The sequence below is a fragment of the Hyla sarda genome, chromosome 6, assembly GCF_029499605.1.
Source record: "Hyla sarda isolate aHylSar1 chromosome 6, aHylSar1.hap1, whole genome shotgun sequence".
NCBI lineage: Eukaryota > Metazoa > Chordata > Amphibia > Anura > Hylidae > Hyla > Hyla sarda.
In genome coordinates, this window is record NC_079194.1 from 67,784,895 (window position 1) to 67,803,729 (window position 18,835).

General features: G+C 42.9%; 2 protein-coding genes across 7 annotated transcripts in view; one reads left to right on the top strand and one right to left on the bottom strand.

The window, feature by feature from the left end:
- The window catches only part of CENPP (centromere protein P), a 373,003-nt gene that overhangs the window by 187,223 nt on the left and 166,945 nt on the right, over nt 1-18,835 (top strand). The gene's annotated exons all lie outside the window — the stretch shown is intronic.
- The window catches only part of ASPN (asporin), a 37,807-nt gene continuing 35,187 nt past the window's right edge, over nt 16,216-18,835 (bottom strand). Inside the window, exon 8 of the mRNA XM_056524041.1 lies at nt 16,216-18,440. Coding sequence (XP_056380016.1) covers nt 18,243-18,440 — 198 coding nt within the window. The 3' untranslated portion in view covers nt 16,216-18,242. The remainder of the gene's footprint in view (nt 18,441-18,835) is intronic.

Consider the following 18,835-nt stretch of genomic DNA (forward strand, 5'->3'; position numbering starts at 1 on the left):
TTTTCTGTTAGTGGTGCAGGACCTTGACCTGTAAGATGTGCGCTGATGTCATTTCATTACATGGCAGATACAGATAACAGAGCAACAATGATGAGGCCTCGGTGCGGGACAGTACAAGTGCTCAACATCCCTAGTTTTTATTTTTTCCTCCCTATGTGCAGAGATGCATGTGTTGTCCATACATTACACTGTGGGGCAATATGTAATTAAACCATCAATATCACCCACCCTTCTTGGTCTAGGTGATCAGTGGAACTGATTATTTTTTTAAGACCATTTTTTCGGCATTTTATATTGAGATATTAATTAGGAATTGGTGAACATATGCTTTATATTAATGTATGGCCATGAATTGTGCTTAAATATGCCATAAAGCTTTTTTTAAAAAAAAATTAAAAAAATTCCCCATCTGATCTCCACAATTTTTAACAAAGGATTCAGACTTAAAAGTCCTATATCTTTTCAATTTCCTGTATACATTTTATAGGAATCAATTTTTTTTCTTTTAGTCAGTGGTAACATATGTTTTCTATTGCTGCTTTTCTCAAGATTCATTTCAATATTACCATGTTTATTCAACTTAAAGGGAGCACTTTTGACCCCGTTTGTCAGTGTAAACATACGTAGGCTACATTCACACCACAGAATTTCCACACTTCCACACCAACTCTGTGTCCGCATTCATTTGGCTGGTTTCTGGCTTGTTCAGATTCCGTGCAGCGTGTGAATAGGAGTGCGGAATCCCATTAAAGTCTATTAGCCTTTAATTTGATGCGGAATCCGTGCGGCATTCCGCATGCAGAAATTCTGCTGTGTTGAATATAGCCTTAGGGTCTGTGGGTGGCTAATTCAGTAGGCGATAGGAATGCACAGACATTGCCAGTCTCCATAGACGGCAATGTATTCCGTGCTGTATTCTGCCGAAAAAATAAACATGTTTATTCTTTCAGCACCGCTGAAATTACATAGTGTGCAATGTGCAGGGGAATCTCATTGACAGCAATCAAAGGAAAATTCTGCTTGAAAATTCCTTAGTTGACATGGGCCCTTAGGGTGATGGTCATGCAGGCAATATAAACAAAAACATTTTTCTAGTGTAACATACAGTATAGAGTGTGTATATTAATTTGTGGAATTAAATAGAGAGCATGTAGGGTAGGTTCTTACCTATCCAACAGGAATGTCTGTGGTATACATCAGTATACCAGGAGAATGGGATGCCTGTGTATACCGCACGTTAAACATGCTTTTTGAGTCCCGCAGTAAAGCAATATAGGCTAGCAAAAGTGTCAAACATGGTCAATTATAATACATTTGGCACATAGAAATGAATAGTTCCAGCATGGAAACTCTATGGTATACTTCAGCATTGCTGTAGGGCGGTTCACATGGGCGGATTTTCTGCAGTTTTTCCTTTGGAGTCAACAAAATCTGCTGTGGAAAGTCTGCTGCAGCTAAACCTGCAGAAAATCTGTGTGAATATGCCCTTACTGTAATTCCTTTTCTTATCTTGCGAGTTTGAAGGATAGTTTCGCTGCAAGATTGGCAATCTTACTTGTGGTAGCATGCATCCAACTTTCAGACTACCATGCTCAGCTCACAAGGAGTTTATATACGTATTCTGGTTTTAGAAAGTAAAGTATGTTATGAAAAAAAGTATAAAACAAACGAGGCTGGCAATATTACCTAAAAGTAAAATCTCATTTTTTTTTTCAAACAAGACAATTCTCAATTTTTATCTTCATTTTCTTTTACATAAGGAATTTTACTTTTTTAGCACACTGTGTGTACTGTACAGGGCCCTGAAGAAGCTCCTGTCCTTTACATAGACCTTTACCAGATTTACAGCTTCCAGCAGACCTTTCATCACAGCCCTCTACATACTATACCCTCGCTTAGTCATTACCGCTCCCCTTGACTTTCCCACCCCACTTATCATAGCCTCCTGTACTACCCACTCCTATAGTTATCACAGCCCCCATGTACTATCCACTCCCCCAGTCATCACAGCCCTCTATATACTTTCCACATCCCCAGTCATCACAGCCCTCTATATACTCTCCACATCCCCAGTCATCACAGCCCTCTATATACTCTCCACATCCCCAGTCATCACAGCCCTCTATATACTCTCCACATCCCCAGTCATCACAGCCCTCTATATACTCTCCACATCCCCAGTCATCACAGCCCTCTATATACTCTCCACATCCCCAGTCATCACAGCCCTCTATATGCTCTCCACATCCCCAGTCATCACAGCCCTCTATATACTCTCCACATCCCCAGTCATCACAGCCCTCTATATACTCTCCACATCCCCAGTCATCACAGCCCTCTATATACTCTCCAAAAATTCCAAAGTTCAAAATTGCGTATTTTTGGTCACTTTGTATACTCTAAAAAAAAAAATTCTAAAAAGCGATCAAAAAGTCCCATCAAAACAAAAATGGTACCAATAAAAACTTCAGATCACGGTGCAAAAAATGAGCCCTCATATATCCCCATATGCGGAAAAATTAAAAAGTTATAGGGGTCAGAAAATTTCAATTTTACACATACTGCATGTAGTTATAATTTTTTTTAAAGTACGGTGGTAAAATAAAATAAAACCTATATAATTTAGGTATCCTTGTAACCGTATGGACCTACAGAATAAAGACTTGGTGTAATTTTTACCGAAAAGTGCACTGCATAGAATGGGAAGCCCCCAAAAGTTACAAAATGGCATTTTTTTTCCAATTTTGCTCCACAGATATTTTTTTCTGGTTTCGCCGTAAGTTTTGTGGTGAAATTATTGATGTCACTATAAACTACAATTGGTGGTGCAAAAAAAAAAAGCCCTCATATGGGTCTGTATGTGCAAAATTGAAATGATTTTTAGAAGGTGATGAGGAAAAAACAAAAGTGAAAAAACCCTGCATCCTTAAGGGGTTAAAGGAATGCACCCTTTATACACTATGCAGGAGTCAACAACTTGCACCATTCTGTAATGCTTTTCCAAACTTTAATAAAGTGCAGAGCCACATATTGCTTTAGCAGTTCTTATGATTCAGTCTCTCTGAGGCAGCCCTGACCAGCTGGAAACTGTCCAGTCTGGACTCCTTAGTCTAAATCCGAAACGTGATTGTAACTCTAGATAGCCACGTGGCAGAATCATTCCATTTGTTGCCAGACTGAAAGTGCATTTCGACTCCTAGGAACTATGGCCGACATTTGTCATTGTCTTTAGACAGTTTTTTGTGTCTAGAAAAGGCGTAAAAAAGGCGCAAACAGAGTTTATTTGCGCCTTTTTTGCACCTTTTGGTATACACATTTCTTTTGATTTTGAGTTGCAATTCACTGATTTTGGCAATAAACATGATATGGAAGGGTTTTATGAACTGCACCTTTTTGTGAAAAGGTGCAAAAAAGGTGCAAAGCCACTGAAAAGTCTCTAAAACTACACCAGACTTAGCTTAGCTTTTTGGTGTATGTTAAGAGAGAAATTTCAGAAAATGTGATCTGCACAAAATTTATCAAATGCTCTGTGACCATTTACCGTATATACTCGAGGATAAGCCGAGTTTTTCAGCACGATATTCCTTGCTGAAAACGCCCCCCTTGGCTTATACTCGAGTGAACTCAGCCTGTCAATACCTTCATCAGTGGTCTTCAACCTGTGGACCTCAAGATGTTGCAAAACTACTAGTCCCAGCCCCGGAGTAGTGACGTTGCCTTGACGACGACGTACAGGGAAGTTCATGCTCAACATCCCTGTGCATCGTCGCCAAGGCAATGTCACTACTCTGGGGCCGGGGCCGAAGCGCGGAGTAGAGGCCCCCCCCGGTGAAGATGGACAGCCCGCAACGACTACCCATCCCCACCGGACGGTCCCTGCAGCAGAGATGGCCCGGACCAGCTCGCTGAGGGGAGGTGAGTACAAAACAAAGGGGGGGGGGGCGGCCTGGATGATGACGAAGGCCGCAGTGGTCTTCAACCTGCGGACCTCCATAGGTTTCAAAACTACAACACCCAGCATGCCCGTACAGATGGTGGCTGTCCGGGCATGCGGGGAATTATAGTTTTGCAACATCTGGAGGTCCGCAGGTTGAAGACCACTGATGAAGGGATTGACAGGCGGTGATGATGACTAGGTCTGGATGATGACGAAGGCCGCAGTGGTCTTCAACCTGCGGACCTCCAGATGTTTCAAAACTACAACTCCCAGCATGCACGGACAGCCGATTGCTGTCCAGGCATGCTGGGAGTTGTAGTTTTGCAACATCTGGAGGTCCGCAGGTTGAAGACCACTGATGAAGGGATTGACGGGGTGATGATGGAGGGGGGGGGATGATGACGGGGGTCTGGATGATTACATGGGGGGATGATGTACAGTGGTCCCTTAACATATGATGGTAATTTGTTCCAAACGAGCCATCGTTTGTCGAATCCATCGTATGTTGAGGGATTCGTGCAATGTAAAGTATAGGAAGCTGTACTCACTTGTCCCCGCCGCTCGCGATGGTGTCCCCGCCACTCCCGATGGTGACCCCAGGCCTCCGCTGGGCTCTCCTGGTTATCTCCGGTCTTCCGCTGTCTTCTTCAGTCCTCTGCTGTCTTCCGCAAGGCCTTACTGGGCCTGCGTAGCGCATCGTGGAGGGGTAAGTAATACCGCACCACACGGGGAACATTAAGCTGCTATCCGGCAGCAGCTTAAGCATTTTGCGCTGCTGGATAGCACTTAATGCGATGGCCCCGAAATAAAATAGGATCCTATGTCGATGCTGACATCGACATGCGATGGCCTCTGAGAGGCCATCGTATGTCGATTTGATCATATGTCGGGGCCATCGTAGGTCGGGGGGGTGGTCACTGTATTTCCCACCCTAGGCTTTAAGTCGCGTCAATAACTTTTCCTGGGTTTTTGGGGTAAAATTAGGGGCCTCGGCTTATATTCGGGTCGGCTTATACTCGAGTATATATGGTAATAAATTTGGTGCTCCTATACATTACCAGCACACAAAAAAAGGTATAGAAAAATGCTTCACTTACACCTACAATGATAAATGCCGGCCTATACTTATACATGTGGGGAGTCCATTTTGCATATGTGCACCATGCTTCTTTATTTTGCTTTAGATTACTGTTTTCCAAACAGTGTGTCTACAGCTGTTGCAACACTACAACTCCCAGGATGCCCAGACAGCGCATGTTTGTAGTTGTAGTTTTGCAACAGCTGGAGGAACACTGTTTCGAAAACACCTCTTTTGGTGATAAATTGTTTTCCCAGCCGACATAATAATACGGCCAATTGTATTCTGTATCATGTGTAATATTAAAACTAAGTAGATGGAAGTTCACATAATTAAGCTATTCTTTATCCTTGGAATGATCCATATGCCATATCGTAAGATGTGTGGGTGTCACAAGGTTTTTATGTTTTTTCCAAGATAAGTTTTGATGTTTATTAAATTACTCAAGTGTGGACTGGGTACTTAAGAGTATCGGTAAATCGTGAACAGTGATGTACTAGAAAGCATTACACTGCCACCATCTGGTACATTTAAGGTATTTCACTTATGTTTTAATATTCTGAGGGCTACACTAATGAAGAGTTATGGTGTATTCATAACATCATGTTTATAAAAAAGTAAAAATAAAAAATAAATCTATCTTTATATATATATATATATATATATATATATATATATATATATATATATATATATATTGACAGTGTGGAGAGGGAAGGGTGTGTTTCCCAAGCTAACCCCTGGAGAAACCTCCACCTGTGGCCTAATTAATGAGGTAGCAGAAAGGGGAAGTCTGTTTAAAAGGAAGTCAGACAGTGTAGTCTGGGCTCTCCCCAGAAGACAGAAAGGTGGCTGTGGGGGGAGGCAGGGGTCCTGGTGAGGAACACACAGCCCGAGCTGTGAGTGACCCCAAGTGTGGACGAGACACACAGCAAGAGGTTGCAAACGCTGTGTGTGAACAGTGAGTAGAAGGTTGCAGGAGGCATAAGTTTAACTGGCTGGGAAAAGCCCACCAGTGGATAGTCAGGGCACACTGGATTGTGTAGTTAGTGACTAGACGGTCTAGGGTTTTGTTTGTTCCTGTCTTATGTTTTTATTAATCCGGCAAACTGTCTAATAAAGCTGGCAAGGGGCTGGGCTTGCATAAAGTACTGTTGTTTGCCTGCTGATTGAAGTGGAAATGTGTCCTGTGGCTGTGTCAAAGATGATCCCAGAGCTATCCCCAGGGAGAAATCCTTACAATATATATATACAGATGGAGTGGAGCACTTACTCATCGAAACCCTTCAGATAATTAGATTTTCCAGTTTGCTTTGCAGAGACAGTAAGTGTTGTAAATTAATAAATTATGTGAGAATGCGTGGGCTGGGGGAAAATGTGTGTAAGTGGGTGATTAACTGTCACATGGATAGAAAATAGAGGATTGTTATACATTGTACATACTCTTAGGGGAATTTATCAAGGGCGGTGTTTGTAAAAGATCTTTTTACACCTCTTAATTTGTGTGGTGGTAAGGGTGTATGTGCGCCAAATTTATTAAGCGGTGCAGGGTATGTGATAAATATGGGGCTAGTACACATTTATTTGAAATTACACTTCAGTACACCACTTTGTATGGTTCCTCCTATGTGATTTTTTTTATTTTTTTTATGCAATTTTTTTACTCGTTTGTGCCAAAATGTGCACAGACAGTTTTGTAAGTCAGGTCTGTAGATTTTTCAACAATTTGAGGGCTTTGCAACAAATTGCCTGAGAAATCCCTTATTATATTATCCGTTTAAAATGTATTAAAGTTACTACTTACCTTGATTTTTTGTATAAACCAAAAGTCGCATTTGCAAATTTTACCCTGCTAGAAATTAATCCATAAAAACAAAAAGGTAAATCCCTTGATAAAGTCCCCATATGATCAGTTCACATTCGTTGTTAAGAGAATCCAGTGTTCTTTATTTGCCCTATGGAGGATTAAAGAAGTGGCAAATGATGTTTAAAACATATCTGTAAGGCTTATATATTTTACTCACTAGGTCTTGCAGATTCTTTACATTTCTTTATGTTTCTAGCTTCTGTATTTGTTCTACTGCTCACTCATTCTGACCGCTCTCTTGTCAAGTCCCCGCTGCCGGCGGGGCTGTGGTTCGCATCGCAGGATGCGCCCACATGCGAATCCCCGCTTGTCACTCACCTCCCTGGTCTTCCTGTTCTCGCAGACCCGGCCCTCCTAGGGCGCGCGTGCCGGAGCTCTTACATTTAAAGGGCCAGTACTCATTTAATTAAGTGTCTACACCTACACCCTGTCTTTAAGTACTTGCTCCTCCCTTGTATCCTGGCCGAATCTTTGTTGCCTTAGTGCCCTAGAGAAAGCTACTGTGGTTCTGTGTTCCTGATATCTGTGTACCAGATCCTTGTTCTATTACCTGACCCTGCACATGTGCCGCCTGCCCTTACCTACTGCTACCTTTACCATGTCTTGCCAGTTTCCTTTTGTGCCACGCCACATCCCAGCAACCTGTGTGGATGAGTCGTGCCAGGGGTAGAGACCTGAGTGCCGCCTGCCACAGCAAATCCATCCTGCTTTGCGGTGGGCTCTGGTGAAAACCAGCGGCACCTTCGACTCTGCTCCCTGGCACGGGTCACGTCCCCATACACACAGGCCCAGAGGATCCACCACCTGCCATGACACTAACATATAAGCCCATTTTAGCCTTAAAGACAAGGCCAATCATCGTTTTAGCCAATCATTCTTTTTCCTCCTCCTCTTCTTAAAGTCATAACACTTTAAATTCTCCACCTACAGACCCATGTATGGGCTTGTTTTTTATGCCACCAATTGTACTTTGTAATGACATCAAGCATAACAAAACAAAATTTACGGTGAAACAAACAAAAACTAAAATATATATGTGGGGTGAAACTTATAAAGAACACCATTATGTAAATTTTGGGGGCTTCCGCTTCTACACAGTGCACTTCTTGGTAAATATTACACCTTATCTTTATTCTGCAGGTCCATATGGTTACAAGGATACTCAAGTTATGTAGTTTTTATTTTAATTTACTACTTTAACCCCTTAAGGACCCATTTTTACCTTTTAAAGGGGTTATCCACCATAAGGTGATTTTAGTATGTACCTGCCAGACAGTAATGGACATGCTTAGGAAGGATCTGCGCTTGTCTTGGGGCTAAATGGCTATGTTGTTAGTCCACCATAACACTTTGGCTAGCTTTTTGTGAACTGGTATACCCTGTTTGACTTTTTCTTTTTTAACTAAAAATCCCATAATTCCATTTTCCTCCCTCCCACACATCAGCCACCCCACCCATTGAAACATAAATGAGCTGCATCCATTCAAAAGACCTGTGGTTTTCAATCAGGGTGCCTACAGCTGTTGCATTAGTTGCAGATTGATCTCTCTCCCACCAAGCAATCCCTCCACCCATTGAAGCAGACAGGCTCCCTGTCATCAGGTGACTAGTGAGTCAGGTCTCGGCCGCATTGCAAGCTGGGAAAAATCTGAGGCAACAGTCATTTTTGTATGCTGTTAAAAATAAATATTGGGGTGAAAATCACATAAGAATTGTGAGAAAACCGTCACACACAGGTACAGACACTATATTATGAACGACACTAACTTTACAGTTCCTGTATCATAGTCAAATAAAAAAGATTCCTGGAATACCCCTCAAAACAATTTTGGTTTTGCATTTTCGTTTTTTCCTCCTCCCCTTCTAAAAATGATGATGCCTTCAATTTTGCACCTACAGATCCATATAAGGGCTTGTTTTTTGTGTCACCAATTTTACTTTGTAATGACATCGCTTATTTTATAACATAATCTGTGGCGAAACAAATAAAAAAATCATTTGTGCGGGGATATAAATAAAAAAAACACAATTTTACAACTATTTAGAGCTTCCATTTCTATGCAGTGCCCTCTTGCCGTCCTCTAAGCTGATCTGGACATCAGGACATCAACTTTAATCGCGGCTGCCCGGCATCAACTCTTGGTACTGGCTGCTGATAGCAGTTGGTGTGATAAATTAGAAAATTTAGCATTTTTTTACTTTGAAGTTTTCTGCTTGTAAGCAAAATAGACATACCAAATAAATTATATATAGATTCACATATACAATATATCTGCTTTATGTTGGCATCATAAAGTTGACATGTTTTTACTTTTGGAAGACATCAGAGGGCTTCAAAGTCCAGCAGCAATTTTCAATTTTCACAAAATTTTAAAAATCTGAATTTTTCTGGGACCAATTCAGATTTGAAGTGGATTTGAAGGGCCTTCATATTAGAAATACCCCATACATTACCCCTTTATAAAAACTGCACCCCTCAAAGTATTCAAAATGACATTCAGAAAGTGTGTTAACCCTTTAGGTGTTTCACAGGAATAGCAGAAAAGTGAAGGAGAAGATTCAAAATCTTCACTTTTTACACTTGCATGTTCTTGTAGACCCAGTTTTTTTTATTTTTACGAGGGGTAAAAGGAGAGATATCCCCCCAAAATTTTTAAACATATTTCTCTTGAGTAAGGAAATACCTCATGAGTGAGTCATATTTGGCTTTTGGAAAGCTAATTTTGTTGAAATGGTTTTTGGGGGGCATGTCACATTTAGGAAGCCCTTATTTTGGAAACTACACCCCTCACAGAACGTAACAAGGGGTACATTGAGCCTTTACACCCCACAAGCGTTTGACACATTTCTGCTAAAGTTGGACGTGAAAATGAAAATTTTATTTTGTTCACTGAAATGCTGGTGTTACCCCACATTTTTCATTTTCACAAGGTGTAATAGGAGAAAAAGCCTACCAAAATATGTAACCCCATTTATTCTGTATGGAAATACCCCATATGGCGATGTAAAGTGCTCTGCAGGTGAACTACAATGCTCAGAAGAGAAGGAGCACCATTGATCTTTTGGAGAGAGAATTTGGTTGGAATAGAAATCGGGGGCCATGTGCATTTACAAAGCCCCCGTGGTGCAAGAACAGTGGACCCCCCACATGTGACCCCATTTTGGAAACTGCACCCCTCACAGAATTTAATAAGGGGTGCATTGAGCATTTACACCCCACTGGCGTTTGACAGATCTTTGGAACAGTGGGCTGTGCAAATGAAAAATAAAATTTTTCATTTTCTCGGGCCACTGTTCTAAAAATCTGTCAGACACCTGTGGGGTGTGAATGCTCACTGCGCCCCTTATTACATGCCGCGAGTGGTGTAGTTTCCAAAATGGGGTCACATGTGGTGGGAGGGGTCCACTGTGCTGGCACCATGAGGGCTTTGTGAACACACATGGCCTTCAATTTAGGACACATTTTCACTCCAAAAGCTCAATGAGCTCCTTCTCTTCTGAGCATTGTGGTTCGCCTGCAGAGCACTTTACATCCACATATGTAGTATTTCCATGGGGCTACAAATTTTGGGGGGCTTTTTTCTATTTTCCCTTGTGAAAATGAAAAAAAAAATTAATTTTCACATCCAACTTTAATAAAAATTTGTCAAACACCTGTGGGGTGTTAAAGCTCACTATACCCCTTGTTACGTTCCGTGAGGGGTGTGGTTTCCAAAATGGGGTCACATGTGGGTATTTATTGTTTTGCTTTTATGTCAGAACCACTGTAAAATCAGCCACCCCTGTGCAAATTTAGACCTCATATGTACACTTCTGAGCCATGTTGTGTGCCTACAGAGCAGTTTGCGTCCACATATTGGGTATTTGCGTACTAAGGAGAAATTCCGTTACAAATTTTGGGGGCCTTTTTTTTACAGTCAGTGGCTGTCTGGCAATACTGGGAGGTGTTGTTTTTCAACAGCTGGAGGCTCCGTTTTGGAAACAGTGACGTACAAGAAGTTTTTCATTTTTATTAGGGGGGGGGACTGTGTAAGGGTGTGTATATGTACTGTTTTACTTTTTATTTTGTGTAGTGTAGTGTTTTTAGGGTACATTGACTCGGGCGGGGGTTTACAGTGAGTTTCTCGCTAGGAGTTTGAGCTGTGGCTGAAAATTTGCCACATCTCAAACTTGCAGCAGAAATCTTGCTGTAAACCCCCGCCCGTGTGAATGTACTCTGTACATTCACTTGGGCGGGGCAAACCTTCAGCTGTTGCAAAACTACGACTCCTAGCATGCACTGACAGATCATACATGCTGGGAGTTGTAGTTATGCAACAGCTGGAAGCACATTGGTTGCAAAACACTGAGAGCTTGTTACTTAAGTCAGTGTTTCGCAACCAGTGTTCCTCCAGCTGTTGCAAAACTAGAACTCCCAGCATGTACGGTCTCTCAGTGCATACTGGAAGTTGTACTTTTTGCACCAGCTGTATGCACACTGGTTGCGAAACACTGAGTTAGGACACAAACTCTGTTTCACAACCAGTGTACATTCAGCTGTTGCAAAACTGCAACTCTCAGCATGCATTGGCAGCCAAAGGGCATACTGAGTTGTAGTTTTGCAACAGCTGGAGGCACACTGCTACAACTCCCAGCATGCCCTTCGGCTGTCCGTGCATGCTGGGAGTTGTAGTTATGCCACAGCTGGAGGCACACTTTCTCATAGAAAAAATGTGCATCCAGCTGTTGCATAACTACAACCCCCAGCATGCACAGACTACCAAAGAGCATGCTGGGAGTTGTAGTTGGAACTCCAGCTGTTGCAAAACTACAACTCCCAGCATGCCCCTTGGCTGTGCATGCTGAGAATTGTTGCTAAGCAACAGCAGGAGGTGAACAGGCCTCACCACCTGCTGTATCCTGCCCCCTGGTTGCCGCTGCTGCTGTCACTACTCCTCCTGCTCCTGTCCACTGCCGCCGCTGCCCCGATCACCGCCCCAATTGCCGCCCCGATCTCCGCCCAGCAGGCGTTCCAACCGATCAATCACGTGATCGTGAGGTGGCCGTGCCACCTCCCTCCTGCTGGGTAAGGGTAAATGGGGATGTCTTGGACACCCGATTGACCCGGAATCTCCGCAAATCGCTTGTCAGAATTGACATAGGGGATTCTCAGGACCCCCTCCCCCCCCCCCCCCCCCCCCCCAGGGGTTTGCACGGGGTGCCTGCTGAATGATTTCAGCAGGCATCCCTGTCCGGTTCCCGGTGAGCGTCGGGGAACGGAATTCCTACGGGCATACAGGTCCGCTCTTGGTCCTTAAGTACCAGGATGTCAGGGCGTACCCATACACCCGTAGTCCTTAAGGGGTTAACATTCAATCTTGCACTTGCATGCACTATTCAATGCTGGACTTTTGGCTCAGCATTGATCAGTGTTATCAACGCTTTGCTGCTCTTGCCTGCAGAGGCTGGCTGGAGCATCAGAGCACCGATTGGGCGGCGAGGAGGCAGGTAAGGGCCCTCCTGTCGTCCACTCAGCTGATCAGGACCTGTAATTTCTCCGCAGGTGTCCCGATCAGCTCTCTCAGAAAACCGGCAACGTTGAATGTGGCATTAAAGGGTTAATGACCTACATTAACTGCTGGTTCTGGCTGCTTATGGAACCGGGACCCACCGAGTATGAAGCATGCTCAGCTCGTGAGCGTGCTTCAAACCAGGGCTGTGGAGTCGGAGTCAGAGTCGAGGAGTCTGAGTCGGGCGACATTTTGGGTACCTGGAGTCGGAGTCGACAAACAATGCACAAACTCTGACTCCTACTAAATTTAGATTGGAATAAAAAAAAAAAAAAAAAAAAGCAAGTTTAAATGTCCCAATTCACAAAAAGTTATAATTAATGAATTCTCTACTATAAGAATAAAGATCAATGCATGCAGAGCCTCACGTAACCGCAAAACGAACACGTTAAGTGACTGTGAAGAAGCATGCTTTTCATGTGCTTTACTATTTGGCACACAATTAGGAGTGGCAATACTTATACTTTCCATAGTGTTGTGTCCTGCTGTTACAGGGAACCCATGGGTAACCTAGCCTCTCAATGATAAGGTATTAAGGAAATATGTTTTTTGCAGGACTAGAGACACTTGCATAAGTGAAGGGAATGGAGGGTCAATAGTTCAAGACTGAAGCTGATAACCATTGGAAAAACTGCTGCCATTCAGCTAAGGCTATAAAAACTTGTAAACTCGATTGTAAGCTTAAAGGGGTACTCCGCCCCTAGACATCACGAGGGGCAGAGCCGTGATGTAGCGATGCTTCGGCCCCTGTATCGCCCGTAATTACGCACAGAGCGAACTCGCTCTGTGCAGTAATGATAGCGCGGTGCCGCATCGGCAGGACCCCGGCGATCTGACATCTTATCCTCTATCCTTTGGAAAGGGGATAAGATATCAGATCGCCGGGGTCCCGCTGCTGGGGACCCCCGGGATCGCCGCTGCGGCACTGCGCGCTCATTACTGCACAGAGCGAGTTCGCTCTGTGCATAATGACGGGCGATACAGGGGCTGGAGTATCGTTACATCACGACTCCGCCCCTCATGATGTCATGGCCCGCCCCCTCAATACAAGTCTATGGGAAGGGGCGTGGGGGTCAACACGCCCCCTGCCATAGACTTGCATTTAAGGGGGCAGGCCGTGATGTCACGCTGCTCCATCCCCTGTATCGCCCATCATTACGCACAGAGCGAACTCTCTCTGTGTAGTAATGAAAGCGCGGTGCCGCAGTGGCGATCCAGGGGTTCCCCAGCAGCAGGACCCTGGCGATCTGGCATCTTATCCCCTATCCTTTGGATAGGGGATAAGATGTCTAGGGGCGGAGTACCCCTTTAAACTTGACTATGGGATTCTACTAGGGAAATACTGTTTTATAATAAATGCCCCTTCCTGGATACTCCCACTGCCCTATCTTCAGCAGCAGATCAGCACACAAACTGTTCAATACAGTAGACTGTTGGCTTCCCAGCCAGTAGTCTTGTGGTAATGACATGTATGTTGCCTTTCTTTCCTTCAAGGAATGTATAAAATACATTCACATATTAATACAGAGGAGTCGGAGTCGGAAGCACAGAAAACTCCGGAGTCGGAGTTGGAGTCGGAACATTTATCTACCGACTCCACAGTCCTGCTTCAAACTGCAGGAGCGGGTACACCCTTGGTCCTTAAGTACCGGGGACCAAGGGCGTACCTGTACGCCCTTGGTCCTTATGAGGTTAGAGCCCTGAACTCTGTTTCAAATCCCCTGCCTCCTTGACGCTTAAGCCCAGGGAGAAAAAAAATTATTTAATAAGTTGTGCCAAGCAAAGTTATGTTTGATATATTTGTGCCATCGCCATTCTGACCATGCCTGCAGCTCTTATATAAATCAGCTGTTAGATTCCCTTTAAAGTTTCCCTGTCGGTTTTAAAAACACTTATGATCAATCAGTGTTTGGATGTTCAGATCCCGACCGATAATTAGACCACAGTAATCCACACTGTAGCTCTGCAATATAGACTGTCTGCGAGACAGAAAAAACAGTGGCCCTCATTTACTATTGCAAACCCTGGCCAGAAATTCCGTCTGTGCCAGAATTGAAAAAAACCCGACTAACTCTAATGTACAAGTGTGGGAGCTCTACGTAAAATATAAGATACCTAAACTGAGGATACTGCGTTGCACATGCCCGTACAGGGACAAAGTACAAGAGGAAAAATAGATCAAAGTCAGACACTTAGTGCCTCTTACCGGCTCCGGCGAAAGCAGTCATATGCGCATAGCAGCGCTTAACGGTGATCCGGATTGATGCCTCTCAGCCCCGGCAGCATGGGGAAGGTGTAGGAGAGGTGATGATGTCCGGTACAGATGGTTATGGCGTAGTCTTCTGGATAAGGTAATGTTCTTTGTAGCGTATGGCAGCGCTGGAGGTCTTTGGTGTGGGATCCCTCTCTACCCCGACGTAACGGGGAGAAGCTGAGAGGGCAGTAAAAGACCAATAGTGGTGGACATATAATCCAAATAGTCCCGACTTCTTGTGCAAAGGTAGTCTTGAACCAGACGCGTTTCGGGGAGCAGCGTCCCACCATTGAAAAAGGTGACAGTAGCTGCATGCTGTGGTTCAGCATCTCCTTTATGACACTTGAGCCCGGAGCAAGATATAGAGCTCAAAGATTCCCTTTAAAATGCATAGTCAATGTATTTGTCCATAAAGAGGTTTAGAATGCTGTATACTGCCACCAGAAAGATTCAGTTTAATCACCTGAATGTCGTGACTAGTGACAACATTTGGGCCATTTCCTGCATGTAGAGTATATTTTTTATTTAGCAGGACTCAAAATGTGGACTGTTTTGCCTTCGATCTTAAATTCTGGGAATTGGGACAAACATAGTCACTTGTTGACTTCGTTTGTGCATTATAATTCCCAGTTAACCGCAGTATACATATCTTTTTTGACATATTGCCAACCTTTACCCTCAGTAAACATAGTGTGTACCCATAATAATGTCTTCTCGTGGAGGGGGGGACCAAACGAAGTTACACACAAGCTGCCATGGGATTGGCCTCTGTTTGATAGACGTTTACCACTTTAATGTCATACTTATAAACAACTACAACAGAACACAAACCACAGGCAGTTTTCAAAACACTTTTATTACTAAAAAAACAGTATAATACTATATAAGACTTAATTTAATATGCTCAGACGGAACATATATACAGTAACTAGATATAGTACAACATAGCATATTAAGTTTATATGGAGCAGGTTGTTTGGCTTTGATCATTAAAACTGCAGTACTTATAGAGTTACAGAGTAAAGCGCAGGGTATACAAGTAACTTTAGCCATATGCCACATCAAGTGTAAAGTTGTGAAATATTAAGTTGCAAAATGCTTGACTCAAGGGAACAACAATTTGGTAGATCCAAAAGCGCAATAGAAGTCAATTAAACCAGGTGTGTTTCATACCCATCGACTTCATGCAACTATAGTACTTTTTAGCCACCTGAGAAACGTGCATTCCTTATGCTCTGTGGAAACTAATAAATTTTGCGATCCTGTGAGAACAGAAATGAGTATTTATTAATTCATGTAAGAAATTAAAGGGTACCTCTCATCAAATAAACTTTTGATATATTTTAGATTAATGAATGTTGAATAACTTTCCAATAGCATGTTAATGAAAAATATGCTTCTTTCTATTGTATTTTTCCCGATCAGTCCTGTCAGCAAGCATTTCTGACTCATGCTGGAGTCCTAAACACTCAGAGCTGCCAGCCTGCTTTGTTCACAGCCAAACAAGCTGTGAACAAAGCAGGCTGGCAGCTCTGAGTGTTCTCCTTTGTGAACAAAGCAGACTGGCAGCTCATAGTGTTTAGGACTCCAGCATGAGTCTGAAATGCTTGCTGCCAGGACTGGTAGGGAGACCCCTAGTGGTCATTTCTTCAAAGTGGAAAATTAAATAGAAAGAAGCATATTTTTTAATAACATGCAATTGTAAAGTTATTCTGCATACATTAATCTATAATATATCAAAAGTTTTTTTGATGAGAGGTATCCTTTAAGCTTAAAAGCAGGAAATGTTATAAAACAAAACTATTACTATTCTGTTCAGCTTTTCTATTATTTTACTGCCAATACTCCGGCAGTCTCTCTCAAGTTTACTTTTCCTGTAGCGATGACCTGCAGTACATATTTGTGACCACTACTGCCAGTCCCTGGCCTCACTATGCTCATGCCATACATACAGCGAATGGACGAAGTAGTCAAATTGCTGTACGGAACTTCACCAGAAAACAATGGCCATTGGGACCATTGGAGGACACCATTGGAGTGCCAGGAAATTGAACAAGTAATATTTTTTTTTATTTAATAACATTTCCTACTCTTAGCTTAAATTGTAACTAACATTATGCAAAACCTTGGACATGGACATGCCAAAAGGTTTGATCGGTCAGGAGCCAGGGAATGAAGTGCATTGCTGCCACGTCCTTCATCTGACTATATCTAGCAATTGGTGGGGGTCTCAGCAATGAGACTCCGACCCACCAAAACTTTTGACATGTCCATGAGACATGTCAAAAGTTTTGTATAATAATCGTAACACTTAACGTTCTTAAGCTGGATTACGCCATTAACATATCAGACTGATCTGCTGAGTTTAGACGATCATGCCATACACAGTTTGTTTTTTCTCACTTAAGGTGTCAGCCATTCAAATGATTTGTAACCTACAGATGGTAGTCAGCCTGTATCTTATCTGTGTGGCCAGTTTAAAGGGGTACTCCACTATTCAGCATTTGGAACAAACTGTTCCGAATGCTGGAGCCAGCACCGGGAGCTCATGACATCATGCCCGCCCCTAAATGCAAGTCTATGGGAGGGGGGCGTGGCAGCTGTCACGCCCCCTACCAAAGACTTGCCATGAGGGGGCAGGGTGTGACATCATGAGGGGGCAGGGTTATGACGTCACGAGCTCCTGGCTCCAGCATTTGGAACAGTTTGTTCCGAACGCTGAGCAGCGGAGTGCCCCTTTAAAGTCCCAGCCAACACCTTCGATCTGACATACCCAGATTTCCACACAACTATGTCCTGGCTTACAATTGTCCACACTTAATGAATTCAAAAAGGCTAGCAGAACAATGATGTAGAACTATTTTAATATTTAACTAAATAAAAGATTATAATAGTTGCCTGTACTATCAGCACTTGGCTATAATCCCTGTTTGAAGACAAGAGCCTTTTGAGGAAAAGCCTGCAGGGCTGTGGGAAAATAAAAATCCTAGACACTACTACAGGCGCAGTCAGCACAATCTAAGCCCTTTCTATTATCTGCTGACAGGCCCTAATTATTTAATGATGGAAAGAACCATCACAAAACTGCTGATACTTATAACTATAACTTTATACTGTATATGTTGACATCTCCTTTAATTAAAACCAGGTTGCTATGTAATTATTGCATTCAGCCACTGAAGGGAGCCATAGATTTATGGAAAGATATTAGAAAAGCAGCAGCTGAAGTTAAGATTAGCACCAATTCTATATGCACACGCTTTACTACTGTCATGTCTTGGAGGATATTCTGTGCCTGGACAGAATGGGTTAAATTAGAGCCATACATTGTAATTTCTCTTCTTAACAAAGTTTCAAGTATTTAATGACTAAAATAGATAGAGTTCATGCAATTACTCTGTAAACATAATTGGCCCTTTAAGGTTTCTATTTGTCACAAATAATAACTAAAAATACAAAAATACGGCACAGTCCTTTTCCATTGGTTTCTTGCTCTATAAGTCTAGTCCAAACTGGTGTTCTTATCCACAAGGACCGACAGCCCAGCGCCATTGTTTTTACTTCCGGAAGTTTCCAATTTGCACGCTGTTCCTGCCCAGAATGCAGCGAAATGTTGCAGGTTGAACTTCCCAGTACTTTACAGGATTGCCAAAAAGGCTTATTCCACTATAGAGAGACTTCTTCATCTTGGGCGGGATGGGACAGAAATCATTCACATCCACTTTTGCGATATTATTAGAGTGAAGGAACAAGACCTAGATGTGTAGATTGGAAATGTGTTATTAAGATAGAATTGATACAAGTTTTAAAGCATAATTCCATTCAGTTAAGTGTGTATATAAGAAGTGTTTCAATTTTAGGAGCTTTGCAAGTACTTTCCTTTAAAGGGGTATTCCAGGATTTTTTTTATTTGACTGTGCTGCAGGGGCTGTAAAGTTAGTGTAGTTCATAATATAGTGTCTGTGCCTGTGTGTGATGGATGATCTCGCAATCCTTCTGTTATTTTTGCCCTAATGTTTATTTAGAACAGCATACAAAATGATTGTCGTCCAAGACATTACATCACTAGTCAGGTGAAGAAAGGAGCCTTTCTGCTTTAACGGTTGGAGCAACCACTGCGTGTGTGTGTGGGGGGGGGGGGGGGGGGAGA